General features: G+C 37.5%; 1 protein-coding gene across 1 annotated transcript in view; it reads right to left on the reverse strand.

Annotated features, from left to right (window-relative positions):
* The window catches only part of malrd1 (MAM and LDL receptor class A domain containing 1), a 49,601-nt gene that overhangs the window by 15,755 nt on the left and 14,719 nt on the right, over nucleotides 1–19,127 (reverse strand). Inside the window, exons 6-18 of the mRNA XM_084403596.1 lie at nucleotides 18,890–19,042; nucleotides 13,749–13,854; nucleotides 13,149–13,516; nucleotides 12,612–13,045; nucleotides 10,017–10,104; nucleotides 9,733–9,912; nucleotides 8,724–8,883; nucleotides 8,431–8,587; nucleotides 8,126–8,236; nucleotides 6,680–6,893; nucleotides 5,958–6,205; nucleotides 988–1,273; nucleotides 497–742 (exon numbers count right to left, since the gene is read on the reverse strand). Coding sequence (XP_084259722.1) covers nucleotides 497–742; nucleotides 988–1,273; nucleotides 5,958–6,205; nucleotides 6,680–6,893; nucleotides 8,126–8,236; nucleotides 8,431–8,587; nucleotides 8,724–8,883; nucleotides 9,733–9,912; nucleotides 10,017–10,104; nucleotides 12,612–13,045; nucleotides 13,149–13,516; nucleotides 13,749–13,854; nucleotides 18,890–19,042 — 2,751 coding nt within the window. The remainder of the gene's footprint in view (nucleotides 1–496; nucleotides 743–987; nucleotides 1,274–5,957; nucleotides 6,206–6,679; nucleotides 6,894–8,125; nucleotides 8,237–8,430; nucleotides 8,588–8,723; nucleotides 8,884–9,732; nucleotides 9,913–10,016; nucleotides 10,105–12,611; nucleotides 13,046–13,148; nucleotides 13,517–13,748; nucleotides 13,855–18,889; nucleotides 19,043–19,127) is intronic.

Genomic DNA, 19,127 nt, shown 5'->3' on the forward strand with positions numbered 1-19,127 from the left:
AAAAGCAAATTCTCTCGCTAAATGACTGGCAGTTAGTTCGAGCATCACCCCATCTCCGATAACCTTTACAAAGTGCTGATGTCTCCCAGGGAGCTTACAACAGATGAGTAGAAGCAAATAAATACATCTTAATCCTCAATGCTACCAGCAATTAGCAGAAAAATGCAGACGATGCGCAAACCTTTCAGCAAAAATACATTTCTGTTTCTCTTCTTTATTTCAGTCATCTAAGCAGCAGGTGCAAGATGTGCTGCAATTAGCATTTTGAATGCTCTGTGAATTCTGAAGTCTGAGTTTTAAAATATCAAAATAGTGTAATTACACAGGACTGAATTTTTTTTGTTGCTTTCTATCTTTAGTCTTATTGAACAGGTACACATTATTTACAGAATGTTTCTAACGTGTGAAGGTCTTTGGGTGGCAGTTTGGTTAGGCCTCCATGTGAGATCATTGCATTTTGCTTATACATATGCAGCCGTATACAGTAAAGTCTTACCACTTTCATTCTTAAATGTATGATCATGAGGAGGTCTGATCATATGAACGGAGCCGACTCCAAGGACCCAACTAAAGGTGTCCGCCAGGCTGTTTTTCCAACCACAGCGCCCATGTTCAAATGAGCAGGATGTCCCACAATCCAACTCATCAGTTCCATCTCCACAGTCATCAGTAAAGTCACATTTCTGCTCTCGCTTGTAACAATTGGCATTGTTACACTGTAAAGAACCAGGTGGACAGGATCCTGTGAAGACACACTCACAGATAAATATTCTAATGCATAAAAACAAAATATGTATATTTTATTCTGCTCATCACAAAATTTTCAAGTTTCCAGTACTGAATGCTTCTCTTAAAATCTTGAACTATTGTTCAAAAGTTTTGAGTCAGAATTTTTTTAATGTTTTTGAAAGAAGTCTCTTATGCTCACCAAGGCTGCATTTATTTGATCAAAAATACAATAAAAACTGTAATGTTGTGAAATAGTACCTAGGAGTAATCGGGGAGTAGTGTCTGTCTCAAATCTGCCACTGAGAATGCAGCCTGATGAGAAGATGATGTCATCCAGGCAGATGTGAACTCGAGTATTGAGTCCCACCTTGCCTTCAAACATAATGCGGAAGTTGTCAGAAGATGAGAGAGGCACTTCCTGTCTGCTCCAGTAGTTGCCTTGATTGCCAGTGAGGCTGAGTAAGAGTGAGCGACTGGAGTTTGTAGACATGTACACGTTTAGAGTGCCAATGCCGTCACCAGACATGTGGACGTAAAAGACCATCTTGGAAAGCATACAAGAAAGAAAGAATTGTAACATCAGCTAAAATCACAGTAATGTACTGTCATTACTGTACACAGTAATCACAGCGGAGATGATGTTCCGACCAACAATACGATTGCTAATGGTATATATTTTATACAACAATCAACAAAGAAGTGGTTAATATTAACTAACTAACATTTTAAATCAGGGTGCAAAACTCAGGGCCACAGCCCTGCAAAGTTTAGCTTCGATCCTAATTAATCTTAAAATTAATCTGATCCAGCTAATCAAGTCCTTAATGCCTGGTACACTGTACGTTTTTGAACCGTTCCAGATGAAAGACACCAATGGTGGCGATTTCTGTGGTCATGGATCCTAAACGGTGGTCCTATGTCGGCCAGCAAGACAACGTCAGCTGTTGTCTTGCTACCAAAGATAGCCTATGATAATTTTCTGACAGTGCCAGAAATTTTGCATGATCATCTCACCGTGACCTACGTCTACTGTATGGAAGTAAAATAATGCCAAATGTTTTTGAAACAAAAAAGCCTGTTGAATTGCACTACTTGAAAAAAATATGCATTGCATTAACCATGCTTGCATTTTAATGCATTATATTTTCAGGGCTTGCATTTTTATGGGCTGAAATTCAACATGGTTGAATATTTAAGCTGTAAATATTTAAATTCAAACATTTCAAACACATTTTCATTAATAGAAATTCAATAATCCATATTCACCTTTCATATTTCACTTCCAAAAAATACAACATAATATTTAACAGGCAATTTTCGGTCCATTTTATTTCGCTTCACAAATTCGCTTCCACAAATTCAGTGGTTCAAATTCGACAGTAAATTCAACATCGACATCCAGGAATTGCAGGAAAAGCAGTAGATAACCGGGCATAATCTCCATCTGCTGCAGTCGACCTCACCAGCAGGTGGTGCAAGCAAGTGTTGTTGACAGAGACCAGAGCACCAGTGAGAGCTCCACTGGACCGTGGAGCAGTGGCCGGCCTGGACCGTGGAGAAGTTGTGAGCCTGGACCTTGGAGCAGGGGTGGGCCTGGACCGTGGAGATGTGGTGGGCCAGGACTGTGGAGCAGTGGCGGGCCTGGGCCTGGGCCTGGGCCTTAGAGCAGGGGTGGGCCTGGGCCTTAGAGCAGGGGTGGGCCTTGGAGCAGGGTGGGTCTGGACCGTGGAGAAGTAGCGAGCCAGGGCCGTGGAGCAATGGCGGGCCTGGGCCGTGGAGCAGTGGCGGGCCTGGGCCGTGGAGCAGTGGCGGGCCTGGGCCTGGGCCATGGAGAAGTGGTGAGCCAGGACCGTGGAGCAGTGGCGGGCCTGGGCCGTGGAGTAGTGGCGAGCCTGGACTGTGGAGCAGTGGCGGGCCTGGGCCATGGAGCAGTGGTGGGCCTGGGCCTTGGAGCAGGGGTGGGCCTGGGCCTGGGCCTTGGAGCAGGGGCGGGCCTGGACCATGGACACCGACACGGACACTCCAATTATTTATAAGTATAAATAGCATCTAACTACTAATTACTCTTATTGCAAAGAAAATATTGCTATTTTTATATAGTGGAAATAAAATCTATTGCTATTTTCACTCAGTGTAAATAGGATCTAGTTGCTACTTACACTTACACAAATAGCCGCTGCATAAAAAGAATGCACGCACAAGAGAGAAGAAAGCTGCCTTATGAATGGCAGGGGTGGGCCAGGGCCGTGGAGCAGTGGTACGGTCACTGGCATGGACACCGCAACGGACACGGATACTGGCACCAATATTCGCATCTGTATGTATGCATAAATGGCTTCTGTCAGTGTCTAACTGACTGGTGAATTAGTGAAAGAGTCTGACCTTTCAAGATCAGACATTTGATTGTGGCATGCATCTACTCACATGCACGTACAAAAATGTTTTGCTACTTTCACTAAGTATATAACACAAAATCTAAAAACAACAACACCAACAACAAACACTTCTGTTCTTAATTGTCATTTACAATGTCTAAAAACGTCTAACCAGGGCTGACAAGTACACACAGAAACTCCTCCTCTTCAGCTGCTGCTTGTGATTGATTGATCGAAGCTGAATGGGAGGACAATGGGAAAACGAGTCTCCGTGGGCTAATTATCTCATACGCACATACACACCTCTAAAAAGAATGAACAGTCTGTCAAGTTAGAGGAGATCCAGGAACATGACTGTCTTTCCACACAAACTGAAGCAAGCTTTGAAAGGTGCTCCTCTTTCTCACAGACACTGTGTGTGTGTGTGTGTGTGTGTGTGTGTGTGTGTGTGTGTGTGTGTGTGTGTGTGTGTGTGTGTGTGTGTGTGTTTGACAGGATGATGGAGTGCTGCCGGCGGGCCCAATGACTGAGTTATGTGCTTCATTGTAACAGACAAATCCTTTCTCCCATTATATTCAGTCAATCCAACAGTCAATCTAACATTGCAGGGGAATCAAATATTTTGAAAATTAAGGAATTAAATATCCTCATTGTGCAAATTATCTAATTGAAAATATCAATATATCAAACCTTCCTTAAAGGCAGGGTAGGTAGGATTTATTAAAAATTAAAGATCCAAATTTGTTAAAACTTTCTATATATATCAATACATAATTAAAATGTAAGAACTCTGAAAAAAAGAGTATAAAAATCAAGTGACTCTAGACCGTTTAATCTGTATTAAACACAGCTCATTATTTCGATTCGGGACGAATCAAAGGATTGGCTTAGGCGACTGTCACTCTCTCGCAACCATGGCAACCACCCTTTTGCCACACAGCACCTGCCCACTTGCGCGCGACCGTTTGATTTGAGGAGTGCGAGAGGCACGGAACCTGATCACACCTCCGTCCAGTAGATGGCGGTAATGCACTATGTTTGCAAGCTGCCAATAAAATCTATCGAAGAAGAAGAAGAAGGCACTGAACCTAGGAATACCAAAACAATGGCAGAGAAAGAGCAATCTAAATTTACAGTACCGGCATATGCAGTTAGTGAAGGCAAACCAGGCAAAAAAATGCCCCTTCCCCTCCGCTTGTCTCAGGTAAATAATGCGTCCTCTAGCTCAGCGGTCGGAGTCGCGCGTTCATGTGTTTTGGGGGCGTGGCTTTGGAAGAAGCACAGAAATGAGGGGGTGGAGTGAATGGAAATAATGAGATGTCTTTAAAACAGTCGTGAGAGGTCTACAGACACTCGATTTTGATACTTTCTTTTTCAGAGTACTTACATTTTAATTATGTATTGATATGTACATAAAGTTTAAACAAATTTGAAAAATAAAATTTTTAGACCATTTCTACCTACCCTGCCTTTAATAAAACACAAATATTTTTAAGTATTAAGAATAAGTATTTCCTCTGTATTGTCCAGGGCTGTGAAGCCACCTTGCTGCTGTTCTCAGTTGTGTCTGCAATAAGGAGGCATAAAAATACTGTAGAAGTAAAGCATTTTTTGGACTGGTAGATGATCAGCAAATACATTTTAAGAGGTTTCACAAGGTGCTTGGACATTTTAAGTTCACGGCAGGGATGTTACAGAAATGGTGATGGATCCTTCTACCTTCAAAGTTGTGTATGGTTTTGAAGGTGTAATACTTTAAAAGAACCAAAGAGGGGAAAAAAGGGCCAAAGTTCTAGAGTTGAGTTGAGTTCTAGAGATCAAATTTGTTAACACAAGATCAAAATTACCTTTGTCTTTTCAGATAAAAGAGTTAATTATACCATAAAAACATAATGTGGCAACTCAACTTTTCTGTAACAAAATAAATAAACAAATAATAATCTATACAAATTTCAATACATTATTTTACTTTTTACATTAAATCAATTTACATAAACCCTCAAAAAATCTTTTTTGAAAATGGGAAACTACCAACTCTTAACTTCTGCAAACGGTTTACAGAAGTCTATGGCGACTTCTGCCCCACAGATCTCAGAGATGCTAATCTTATGCAAGAATGTTATGCAGTTTTCCATCAAAAAAGGAAGCAGGTACATATGAATGAGACAAGGAAAACAAAAGGAACCATCGGTCACAAGGGCAAGTCTATGGAAGTGTCACTAATCCATCGTAGCGTTAGTTCTGGCAGGTCACCTCAGTCAAGCTAACATCAGCTGACACACAGCTGAACCACATCTACCTATAGGAATCTGATGCCTATCACATCATACCTATATATATATATATATATATATATATATATATATATAAGGTCCATTCAGTATTATTAGCAGCTTTATCATATTGCTCAGGAGCTAATTACCCTCCTCCATCCCCAGCTCCTCCTCTCGTCCAGTCAGGACTTGGCCTTCTGATATTCCTCTTCGAATCAGACTCTTTTTTTCTTGAATGTTGTACATAAATCATTAAACATTAATATTATCTGCAATACATTTATGTTAGTTCTGTTCTGTTTACCCTAAGGGTATCACTGCTCTCCCTACTCTTATCAATGCTAGGCTGCATGGATGGCTGGGAGTTCTTGTCCAGAACAGAACCATATCGCCAATCCAAATTGTATGCTGCTAATTGTCTATCATCTTTGACGATTGTGGTCTAGACAGAACTATCATTCCTGTACACTGCTTTTTTGATTTGTTGATTGTTTCCATTGCAATTCTTCATGTAATGCAAGTACCAACTGATCTTGAACAACAATGAAATAATTACATAAAAACACCAGTGAGCACTTACTTTGCAATCCTTGCTGCGGGGATGAAAAAGAGGTCCAAGGATTCGGGCAGTATCTCCTGTGTTCTGTGGGAAGGATCCTTCTAGATATAAGTAGTGGCCTGATGGATTTCGGAGGGTGTGATCAGTGGATGGTCCAGTCCCAGGAGTGTGCATATTTCCTGGTTTTATCAACCAATCAAAGTCATCATCTTGGCTCTGTCTCCATGAGCAAAGGTCAAATTCAAAATTGCAGCGACCACTGTATCCCTCTGGAAAAGAAAACATTAATACTATTATTAATACTAGATTGTGAAAAATGTCATTATTCACTCACCCTCATGCCATTCCTAACCTGTAGGACTGACTTTCTTCTGCAGAACACAAAATAACTTATTTTGAAGAATGCTGGTTTCCAAACAACAACTGTCCTTTTTATGGACAAAAAAAAGAAGAAAAGAAAACGACAGTTTTTCAAAATCTTTCTTTCGTGTTCCATACTGTAGAGCAAAGAAAGCCATACAGGTCTGGAAAGACATGAGGGTGAGTAAATGACGACAGGATTTAAATTTTTGTGTGAACCATCCCTTTAAAAAAACACGACTGCACAAGCAAAGCACATTTAATACAGTATGTGTGCCGGATGTAAAGTTATTCCATAAACAAAATTTGTGACTGGCAAATGAGATACAGTTGAACAAACATCTGGGAAAAAGTAACAGGAAAGAGGATGATTTGTTTCTCACTGCATATGTAATGATTCTCATCTGAGCCATCTCCACAGTGATCAATAAAGTCACACAAGTTGTCCTCAGAGATACAATGACCGTTGGCACAGATGAACTCGTTGTTGTGACAAGGAAGATCAGACCTTATTGGAAGGGCACAGTCCACAAATGCCACGTCATCAACAACAACATCACCCATGTAGCTGATGCCCCGCTTGGCTCGAAGAACCACCTATTGATTTTATAAAGCGACATGCTGTTAAACTGCAGTAAACTAATGTACTTCATCTGCTCCACAATACTTTCATACAGCTGCATAGCCAAATGCACAAATCAAAGCACTAATTCATATTTACCCAATGAGACATGTCAGGTAAACAGACTGATGTAAAAGATGTCATACTGTACACATCACTCAGAATCAATTTGTCTTTAAAAAAAGGCAACAAGAATTTATTTAAATTATATATATATATACACACACACACATACATAAAGAGTTGAATTGGAAGTGCTTGAGAGCTGCTGCGTAAGTTAAAGGGCACTAAGGGCCCTGACAGTACACACAGCAAAAGGGCACTTAACACTAACGAGTGAGGGTATCATGAATTATCTAGCACAATGAAGAACTATATTTGTAAGAGTGTTTATATATAAACAATGTTGATAAATATTAATTATGCAAGGGCCAGATGGAGAAAAGGTCATGATATTTCTTATCAAAGCATCAACAGTTCAAACATCAGCCTGCCACTTAACATTTTACTGCACATTTCAGGAATACTAAACACACACAGTTCTTCTGATCACCTCTATAAAAAGTAAATACATTTCATAAATTCTGTAAAATTTCTTGTTTACCTAGTTAACAAATACAGTTCAAAAGTTTGGGGTCGGTAAGATTTTTAAAAATGTCTTTGAAAAAAGCCTATTTTGCTCTCCGAGACAATACAGTATATGAAAATACAGTAAAGTTGTGAAATATTATTGCAAATTAAAATAACTATTTTAATAAGAGTGTAATTTATTCCTGTGATGGCAAAGCTGAATTTTCAGCATCTCTTCAGTGTCACGTGATCCTTCAGAAAGTCTAATATGCTGATTTTCTGCTTAAGAAACATTTATCATATCATCAATCATGTTTCTGACAAAAACAGCAAATAATTTAAAATGTGTTTTTTTTGTTTTGTTTTTTTTAACATTTGATCAGTTTAATGTATCCATGCTGAATCAAATTATATAAAAAAAAATGTCAATGCTGTTTTTATTAAGTAAAAGTATTCAATTCTTAATAATTTGAGAACCAAAGGGGAAAATACTGTATATTTAAACACTAACTTTTGAAAAATTAATTAATAATTTTTTTAAGAATGTAAAAAAAAAAATGTGTACCTTGAAATGCAATGTAAGTCGCTTTGGATAGAAGCGTAAATGTAAAAATGTAACTGTTTCAGAAACACTGACCTGTATGTTATGACGGATTCCTATGAAGACCTCACCCCTCCTCCAGCTGTTGCCTTGGTTACCATTTTGGGACCAAACTTCATGTGTGACAGTACCTGATTTGATGAAGACCTGCACATATAAGATTGAGATTGTTTAGACAAACTGATAATTGGTCTCTGGAAAATACTTCATAACAAACAATTTAGACAAAATGAAGCATGAAATTTATTCTGTCACAATAATATGTTTGATGTTTTCTAGGCTTGGGTTACCTATGCAGAAAATGAATAAGAATAATACTGATAATTTCTAGGTAATTGTACCTGCAGAGTTCCAACAGTGAAGCCACTCATGTGATACCAGAACACCAGAGTGCACTGGGGTCCTGTTATTTTGATGGGAGCAGTCAAGAGATCAGTGGTGTGACCATATCCTCCATTGGAGCTGTCCGCAAATATATACCAACCCTGTGAAGAACCACTACAAAAAAGTACATGTGTACAGATGAGTAAACAAAGCAGAAAACACACTGACATAACATGCAAACCTGACCATGCATTTATAAATGAAAGCACAAACACATTCCAGCAAATGGCGGTGTTCTGTCTTTGCTCACAGCGTGTGGTCATTAGCAGGTCTGTGGTTCTGTTCTCCTTGGTGAATACTCTCCCCTTGTCCTGTCTGCCAGCAAAAGGCATGTGGAGGAACAGGAGTGGCTGGATCACTTAAATACCATCCACAAAGCGTGTCACCTTCAAAATCACAATACTCCTTCACTGAGAACAGAGAACAGTAATATCAGAAGTTTGGGGTCAGTAAGATTTTTAGGGCCAGATTTACTAACAGCTTGCGTCAGTGCAAACCCTCTTTTGGCGTTAAAAAACTACTGTCAGGATTTACTAAAGTACTAAAATTAGAGCTGAAAAGGCATGGACAGTTATTTTTGCGGCTGACCTTTTTGCATATGCATTTGTAGGAGTTTCCCTTTCAGATGTAAAATTTATGGGAGGAGAGTTTTTAAATGAATCACGCAAGGTGATTTACTAAGGTTTGCGCTCGTCAATGTACTGGTGTTTGCTCCATTATTTACCGCCCAAAAATGTCTTAAACCAGACGCTAACTGGTAGATTGCACTGGTCATTATGGCTCTCATCAGCAATGTTTTGGAATTGCGCTTTCACGCTAATTTGCCGTTTAATAAATCTTCCCTTAATGTTTTTAAAACATTATGCTCACCAAATCTGCAATCATTTGATCCAAAATAAAGTAGAAACAGTAATATTGTGAAATGTTATTCAATTTTAAAATAACTGTTTTCTACTTGAATATACTTTAAAAGTTTATTTATTCCTGTGATGCAAAGCTGATTCTTCAGAAATCAATCTAATATGCTTATTTGATCCTCAAGAAACATTTCTTAATATTATTGTATAATACTTTTGTGGAAACTGTGATACATTTTTCTAATAATAGAAAGATCAAAATAAATATATATATATTTTTTTTTTAAATCTTATGTAACAATGCAAAACTCTGCCTGTACTTTGGCTTTTGATAATTGTGAATGTTCATTTCTTTCAGAACCCAAAGACCCAAAACTTTGGGACAGACAGACAGACACCTACCACAGTGCTCTTCATCAGAGCTATCGGAGCAGTCGGGTGTGAAATCGCACACTTGATTGAGGCTCACACACTCTCTTGTAGTTGAGCACACAAACTGGTCAGGGGGGCAGCTATGAGGGGGTGGTGCTGACAAGGTAGGCAGAGGGGCAGAGGTACTGGGCTCCTTTGAGGGCAATTCACCTATATAAGGATATACACACATAATTACAAACACAGTATTTTAACTTAAAACCATGAAATGTGCAACCACTGATCCATGATCACACTATCCAGTGTTATTTCACCTTCATATGGCTGACAGCCGAGGAAAGACAGATCATCTATGGCAATATCTCCTCTGAAATCATCACCAACTGTCCCCTCCACTAAAATCTGTAGCAGCAAGAATGAAGACAGAAGAGGCTATCTTTATTTTGCAGCTTGCACATTGTTTGGATAGCAAAAAAAATAAAAATAAGTAGACAACAGTAGAAATATCAATAATATGATTTCGTTATGCCTGGTCAATTTAAGGATGTAGTGTAACGACGCCCAGTTCCAGGAATGCACTAATATTTTGTTGGTAGTACCAGTTTGCAACAATTATTAGTTAACACTAAGTAGTTAACACTTCAGAAAAAATAATAATTTGTCGTTACACTACATCCTTATGCATCGCTTTCTGCCAGGACTTTTACGTGCTTTTCTCAACTCACTGAAGTGACGTCGACGTCCGGGTTAGCAGTAGCATGAGCCGTCAGGCAAGTGTTATTTAAATAAACTCCTGATGTACTTACAAACTTAACAATGCCTCGTTTTATGAGTACAGAACCTATTTGTACTACTGTGTAACTTTGGTACCATTCTGGGCATTATTAGTGGGGTAATTTACGAGATACATCATAGGATCCATTGGCGCCTGCAGTAAGCCATTCGGCTGATTTCTCTAAATAAGCTCTAACTTTAATAATGTTCAACTAAGGGAAAAAAAAGGCTTCTGGGGGGTGTTTGGCTCGAGGTCATGGTGCAAAGGACCCTAGGTTGATTTTACTCCGAACCATCCCTTTAATAAGAACAGCTGCATAATATAATGTTATTTTTAACATTTATAATAATGGCATTATAATTAACAATTAACGGTTCTTCCAGATAATCAATAATGGTTCGATTTGATATTGCGTTTATACAACAAAAGTTCAATAAACAGGAAGCTATTTTTGAGTAACTTACATTTTACACACAATATTGGCAGTTAATTTGTCTATTCTTGAACCGCCAATGAAAATGTCTCCAAACAAAGCCACAACAAATTCAGCTGTTGTCTACGATCAACACACAAAGGGCCAGATTTACTAACAGTTTGTGCCTGAGCAAACCCTCTTCTGGTGGTAAAAATTTACTAAAGACACACAGTGAAAAAAATTGTGCTGAAAAGGCATGGACAGAGTTATCTTTGCGGCTCACCCTATTGCATATGCATATTTTGTAGGAGTTTCCCTTTCAGCTGCAAAAATGTATGGGAGGAGAGTATTTAAATGAATCATGCAAGGTGATTTACTAAAGTTTGCGCTAGTCAATTTACTGGTATTTACAGCCCAAAAAAGCATGTCTTAAACCAGACGCTAATTTGCGCTGCTCTTGGTAGATTGCGTCATTATGGAAATGATCCGACTGTGTCTGTTCTTTAATTTGCGTGTCGACAGTAGATCATGCACAGTACTTTCCACTACCATCGGCGCTTTTATGGAATTGACCTCTCATGCTAATTTGCCCTGTTTAGTAATTCTGGCCTGGCCATAGTAATGTTTTTTTCCTGAATGAATCAGTGTGTTTGAATGAATCAGTTGAGTGAATGAGTCAAATGACTCCCTCATAAAAACTCGATTAGTATACTGTATAGTATAATTAGTAAATGTACACTGATGTAACCTGGAGAAAGACGCTACCCACCACTAATGCACAGACCAGTGGCGTAGTCAGAATATTATTTTTGGAGGGCCCGAGGGGGCCACTATATATATATATATATATATATATATATATATATATATATATATATATATATATATATATATATATATATATATATATATTAGGGATGCACCGATACCACAGCAGTAGGTTTATTACACTGCTGTCACTTTAAGAGCTGCACATATCCAACATACTGTTACACACGTATTTTCTTTTCAACTGTTTATGTTCACTTAAGACATAACCGACTATGTTTCACAAGGATACTTGCCTATACATGATTTTTGTGAATTTATCCATTTAAGCGCTGAGAGGCAGCTTTCTGTTTGCACACAGAAAATGTATTGAAAACGTCATGTGATTACTGTACTGAATTCCTGTAATAAATGTAGGGAACCACTCGTTATACATAAATCATGTAACAGTTCATGTTTTTACTTTACTAGGTTTTATTCAAATCACACATGTGTGCTGAGTGAACGATCAGCATTCAAGAGCATGCAACAGAAGTGCATGCTCTCGTTTTGCTTTCTCTCTCTCTCTCTCTCTCTCACACACTTTCTCTCACTCTTTGCCGTCAGTTAACATTAGTAATATGCTCCTCATTTTACTTTCTTTGCCATATCCGACCAAACTACAAAGGTACCTAGCCCCCCCCCAGGGCCCCTCGTGGCTACGCTACTGGCACAGACTGACGTTCTCTCTGGTATGGAGCCCCCAAGGTGACAAGGTGACTAAAAAAAATGAGATGGAAGGAAATTTTCACATTTCTCTCTATATATTACATATAATATTACACATCAGCAGGAATACAGTGCATTTAAAGCTGGAGCAGGCAGTCAATCAAAGGATTCAGCACACAAGGACACCATTGACCCCGTAGGACCCATCCTTTTCAATACCCATAATTCGGATCAATAACTCACCTGAAAGTGGTAGGCGCTGTAGATCGTCAGTATCATCCTGTGCCAGAAGTTGCCTTGGTCACCATTGCGAACCCACAACAAGTTTCCCCGACCACTGTTACTTGTGCGCATGTACACAGCCAAACGGAACACATTTTGGCCAAACATGTGATAGTGGAACCTGAAAATGCATGGTGGTTTGGGTTCAGGACCTCGGCGAGGAGTTGGAAGAAAAGGCCGACTGATGAGAACAGCAGTGTCTTTGAACTTCTGTGGGTCTGAAGATTCGATATAGAGGAAGTGACCATCCGCATTGGCATGTGTGTGGTCCTTCCATGGGCCTGTGTTGAAAGTAGGAGTGGGTCCTTGGATACGGGTCCAATCAAACATATCCTCCTCTGGTTCCTGAGTCCAGCTACACAGGCCTTCCTCAAAGTCACACATTAGCTCCGGGGCTGATGGGAGAAAAAAAGATAATTGTAAACCAATTGACTAAAAATAGCTAACGTCAAACAATAAACTGCTTCATTGACCGTTTAAAGCTCCACTAATACTGACAGCAGTTTTCCTCATCTGTTCCATCTCCACAGTCATCGATCAGGTCACAGATCAGAGAAAAGCTCACACATGCTTTGCTCTGGAGGCAGTGAAGGTGATATGGAGTAGGGCACATCTCCACAGCCTCGGGCAATGAGCAATTATGGAACATAATATCATCTAGGGCAGAGACTCCCTCATACACGCCCAGGCTCAGTTTTGCAACTGAGATGTAGAAAGGCCTGGTCTGCCTGCCAATCTGCACAGTTATAGGGTGCCACTGGTTACCTTGGTTGTACAGTGTTTGCCAAAGTAAAGTGATACTGTCTAAGCCGTCTATCAGCAGGTGCATTTCAGCAGCACCAACAGAATGGCCAGAATTATAGTGCCTGTAAGCAAAACAATCAACATTACTATTCAAATCTGAACACTTCATGTAAGAAATTATTTTGTAAAGCAGTTAAGAATATTGTTTGATTCCGTTTTTTTATATGTATAAATAAACATACATTTTTAAATTCTAATATTATTTTGATTCATTTATAATTCATTTATTTCACCAAACTAAGAAAGAGGTAAGGTCCGAGCCTTAAGTCACTTGGCAAATTCTTCATCCCTTACCAGAAGGTCATGACACAATCTGAACTTGCTTGCTGGAATGTAGGACTGCGCAGCAAAGCCTGCTGGGAAAACCTGCTGCTCTTCTTGAAAATAAACATGAAGTGGCCTTGAAGGGAGAGAAAAAGAGACAGTAAAATTCAAACTTGTAATATTATATTGTACATTATGTTGCTCATAAATTATTAGTAGATTTTGTGACATTTTAAAAATTATTCATTTGAATTCAGTTCCAATGAACAATGGAAATGGCATTTGCAACCATTAATTTGAACATCACGGCAGTCCACAATTATGTACAGGAGCACACAAAGCAGCAGTATTTTACCTCTAGTTTACACTCCCAGACGATGTGTAGATAAACATTATCATTTAAATGGGATGTTCCTAAAGATGTTTCAGTGCTATTGCAAACTATGTAAAGTAGGGCCCTATGACTTCCGCCAGTCATAAAAACGGAATTTACTGTATAATGTGAAATTTCATGGAATTTGTAAAAATGTTTATGAATAAATAAAAAGCAGGTCAGTACCCTTAAAGGCAGGGTAGGTGATTTGTTCCAGAAACATCTTTTGTTATGCTGATTGAAAGTCTCTTCACATCCTGATAGCAATCAATAAGTTATGAGGTCTAAATGTATTTAGCAGTGTCGGATCGGGGCGGTTCATGACTTGAATTTCAATGACAATAAGTTTCAATGGCAATCAACGCCGAATCCAAGCTTCAGCAGTCAGGTGGTACCGGTCAGTGCTCTTAAGTTGTTTATTGTAATGGCTGAACCGAACAGACACGCACAGTTACTTCTTATATTTAACAAATAATCCTTAAAACTCCACAACCAACAAGCAAACTGTGAATAAAAGTGTGTGACAAACCACCAAAAACCTCTGGCTAACATACCAGCAAATGGTTTTATGACCCCCTCCCCCAAAAGAATGCAAGGAGAGGTACTCTCACTGCATTCCTTTATGTCAAGACACCTAATGTCCATAAGAATCGACTTTTCCCCCACATTAATTCATAGATAAACCTTGCTGTTAATGAACATGCTTTGACATTTCAGATGGTTAAATTACACTTTTCATAGCTTCATCCCCCTTCTTCTGATCCGGTCATTTTCACTTTCACTTTTCCATTTCCCATGAGTGCGTGATTTGTGTGTATGTGTTTAGATTAGTTATGTGTTCGTGATTAAGTTATTAAAACTTTAGTTAAAGCTGCAGTCCGTAGTTTTTCCTTTTTGTCGCCATCTCTGTTCGAAATCTGCAATTGCAGTTATTTCGCGGAATTATCAACTTTACGTTGGTTGTGCCTCGGCACGGCACAGCGCGGATGAATCCAATGTTTTGAGGAGAATGTGCAGCTGTCAGTCACTGCGCCGGTGTGGATAATGTCATTCGCAATCACAGATTCTACTTTTTGGAAGTATGATGATCAACATAAGAATTTTCACTGGAAAATGTCGTCTGAACAAGTAACATCCACTTTTGTTCTGACAAAAAGCATTGCAATAAATCACGCTGATTAAATCCAACAATCGCTTATCATATCACGTCAAACCGTGCAAATTATACTTTGTTCTCAAATTGTTAATGTTCAGCATTGCGTGACTACATTAAATGCCCTTCCGATATTTATCCTTGTTTTCGCATGGGCCGGTTGCAGTCTCTTTTTTTCTGTAGCCACTCCGAAGTCCGAAGTCTTTTGCATTTTACAACGGGTGAATCTCCAGTTGTCAATAGTGATTGTTGTTTGAACCTTTCTGGATCCGCCATCAAATTGATAAGTTTAATTATATCAAGTGCTGTGAGAATAGGCTATAAATCTCCACCTCCAACATCCTCACACGCAATATAGCCTACTAGCTGAGACACCTTCTTTAAGTGTACAGATGTGACGTAACGACGCAAAGACATGCTCGAATTTCCCGTGTAAATCCACCAGTACCACTGGAATTAAAAAAACATTATTACGAGCTTACCGTTTTGAATCGAGCTCAGGCAAGCAGATAGTTTTGAACACTGGATGGTTATGTACTTGCTCAAAAATGTATTTTGGATCATTTTTAACCCAAAAAAGTTATGGACTGCAGCTTTAACTTTTAGTTAATAAAAAAAAAAAAAAAGAGTTCCATGATTCTGATTCTGCCTGCAGATTAATGTCACTTAAACAATTATTGATCTTGCTACATGCTCTGATTAGTAGACTACTGTACAGTAAGAAAGTTATTTCCCTTACCTGGAAATTAACATTTCTTAGAATTAATTAAAGTAATCAGTAGTGAGTGTTCGCTGGACGAACTGATTAATTGATGGTAATATTAGTTTAACTACATCAAGTTAATTCGATTAACTGATCCAAATATTCATAATTATTTATAACAAGTTATTATTAAGTTGGCTTGAGAAAGCCAACTTACTGATATTGTACTTAAACTTATTATTCTTCTGAGACTAAAAATTTCTATATGTAACTCCTCCTAGAGCTTTAACTCTACATACTCCAAACTCGGCTCAGACACTCAAACTTTTCTGACTAAGTGTGCTATCTATTTTCAGACTGATCGGACTTACGGTTTTCCTAAAAATGACGATCAAAACTCGAAAAAACTCATTCAAAAACTCCCATTGACTTACATTGGGGAGTTCTAAAAAATTCAAACCGACAAAAATTTAAATCTAAACACCTTGAAGACTAAACCAAACTGCCGTTCTATATACTATATGAGCCATTGAGACTCATTTAAACAAATAAACTCATCCATCTATCTACTTCAAACTACTTTAAACTTTAAACTATCTATCTATCTCTTTTTAACTAATCCATCTTTCTTTCTAACTTATCCATCTTTCTTTCTAATTAATCTATCTTTCTTTCTAACTAATCCATCTTTCTTTCTTTCTTTCTTTCTAATCTATCTATCTTTCTTTCTAACTTATTCATCTTTCTTTCTCTCTAATTAATATATCTTTCTCTCTAACTAATCCATCTTTCTTTCTTTCTTTCTTTCTTTCTTTCTTTCTAACTAACTAATATTTCCTTCATTCTTTCTAACTAATCTATCTTTCTTTCTTTCTTTCTTTCTTTCTAACTACTCTCTTTCTTTCTTTCTTTCTTTCTAACCTTTTTATCTTTCTAACCTATCTTTCTTTCTTTCTTTCTAACTAATCTTTCCTTCATTCTTTTCTAACTGATCTTTCTTTCTTTCTACTCTTTTTCTTTCTCTTTCTTTCTTTCTTTCTTTCTTTCTTTCTAACTTATCCATCTTTCTTTCTTTCTAATTAATCTATCTTTCTTTCTAACTAATCCATCTTTCTTTCTTTTGTTCTTTCTTTCTTTCTTTCTTTCTTTCTTTCTTTCTTTCTTTCTTTCTAACCTTTTTATCTTTCTAACCTATCTTTCTTTCTTTCTTACTAATCTTTCCTTCATTCTTTCTAACTAATCTTTCTCTTTCTTTCTTTTTCTTTCTTTCTTTCTTTCTTTCTAACTACTCTTTTTCTTTCTTTCTTTCTCTTTCTTTCTTTCTTTCTTTCTTTCTAACTTTCTTTCTAACTAACTAATCTTTCCTTCATTCTTTCTAACTAATCTTTCTCTCTTTCTTTCTTTCTAACTACTCTTTTTCTTTCTTTCTTTCTTTCTTTCTTTCTTTCTTTCTTTCTTTCTTTCTAACTAATCTTTCTTTCTAACCTTTTTATCTTTCTAACCTATCTTTCTTTCTTTCTAACTAACTAATCTTTCCTTCATTCTTTCTAACTAATCTTTTTCTTTCTTTCTTTCTTTCTTTCTTTCTTTCTTTCTTTCTTTCTTTCTTTCTAACTACTCTTTTTCTTTCTTTCTTTCTTTCTTTCTTTCTTTCTTTCTTTCTTTCGAACTAATCTTTCTTTCTAACCTTTTTATCTTTCTAACCTATCTTTCTTTCTTTCTTTGTGTTAAATAATGCCAAGATCATGCTAAGAACTCTATAAAAACTCCATAGTAACCATCTGTGACAACTAACCAACCACTCAAAATACTTTAAACTACTTTTAAATACTTTAAACTTCAAACTACTTTAAACTTCAAACTACTTTAAACTTCAAACTTCTTCAAACTTTCTGGTCCGACTTTATCAAGCCAACTTAAAGTTTGTCTCGACGAACTTTCGCATCTAGTTTATTATTAATATTACCATTTTAAACTAATTTTCTACATTATGTTCATTATTATTGAAATGTTATGTGCTTTGAGACATGAGGTAGTTTAATGCCATCTCTCCAGACACTTTTGTTTGCTCCCTGCTGTGTGCATTCATGTGTTTTGAAGGAGGCGTTTGCCATTTCCATCACTCGTTTCTGATGCAATACTTGCGAATTAAAACAGGGTGATGGAAGCATAGCTATAGACTAGTGACTGTGAATATTAAACTGCAAAATGACTATTTAAAAATGAATCCTGCATGTTCTGCGTGTCTCTGTGTGAATGAATTGCTCAGACATGCGATTTGATTTACCACACACGCTTGTGGTGTTCTCAGCCTCTGCCGCCTCAGTTTATGAGGACATTAAACTACATCTCCAGAGCTGCTCTGAGAGTCACTTCATCAGCAATTTACCATTTCATTTGAGAAAAACTATCGTCATTTCATAAACACACAGAAACTCAAAGGTCTTCACGGCAACCCGTCAAAAACTTATATAAACTTTGGTTTAACTTGAAGAAATTGTGACAGAAATATATTACTGTTGTACAGTAGAATTTAGCTACGTCTCAATGTAATAATAATAATACTAACACTATTAATAAATTATTATTAAATCTTAATTTTTTTTTAAAGGAATAATCACAATTGTCCATTAAAATGAAATCCAGAAAACTTAAAACAGAAAACACAGAATTTGGTAAAAAATAAAACGGAATTTGAGGAAAAAATTAATAAAATGTATTTCATAGTGCTCTAACCATGTAATTTTTGTTAAACTTTTAATAAATTGTTGTTAAACTGTATAAGTTTCATGATTTCCATTAATTAGACATGCTTTTTGATTACAAAAAATGTATTTAACCATTCAAATTGAGTCCAAAAAAAAAATCTACAATTTAGCATCTTTTGGGGTTGACAGAGTAACTAAAGTGTGAGACAAAGGCATTTTATGTGTTACTCTCACCTGCACTTGTATTAGTCGAGTGGTCCTGGGGTGGTGTTTGGTCTACATAATCTATGGAGACTCCATCAGCTGAGCCTCTTACCCATTCAAATCCATCACCCTGGATGAGCTCATACCAACCACATGAGTCAGACTCGAAATCACACTGTGCCGCTGAAAGTCAAATTAACATTATGAAGGAATAATAAAATAATAATGTAAAGGATAAAACTACCCTTTCAAAGCAGTGTATTTTTTT

Source organism: Rutilus rutilus, assembly GCF_951802725.1.
Source record: "Rutilus rutilus genome assembly, chromosome: 3".
Taxonomy (NCBI): Eukaryota; Metazoa; Chordata; class Actinopteri; order Cypriniformes; family Leuciscidae; genus Rutilus; species Rutilus rutilus.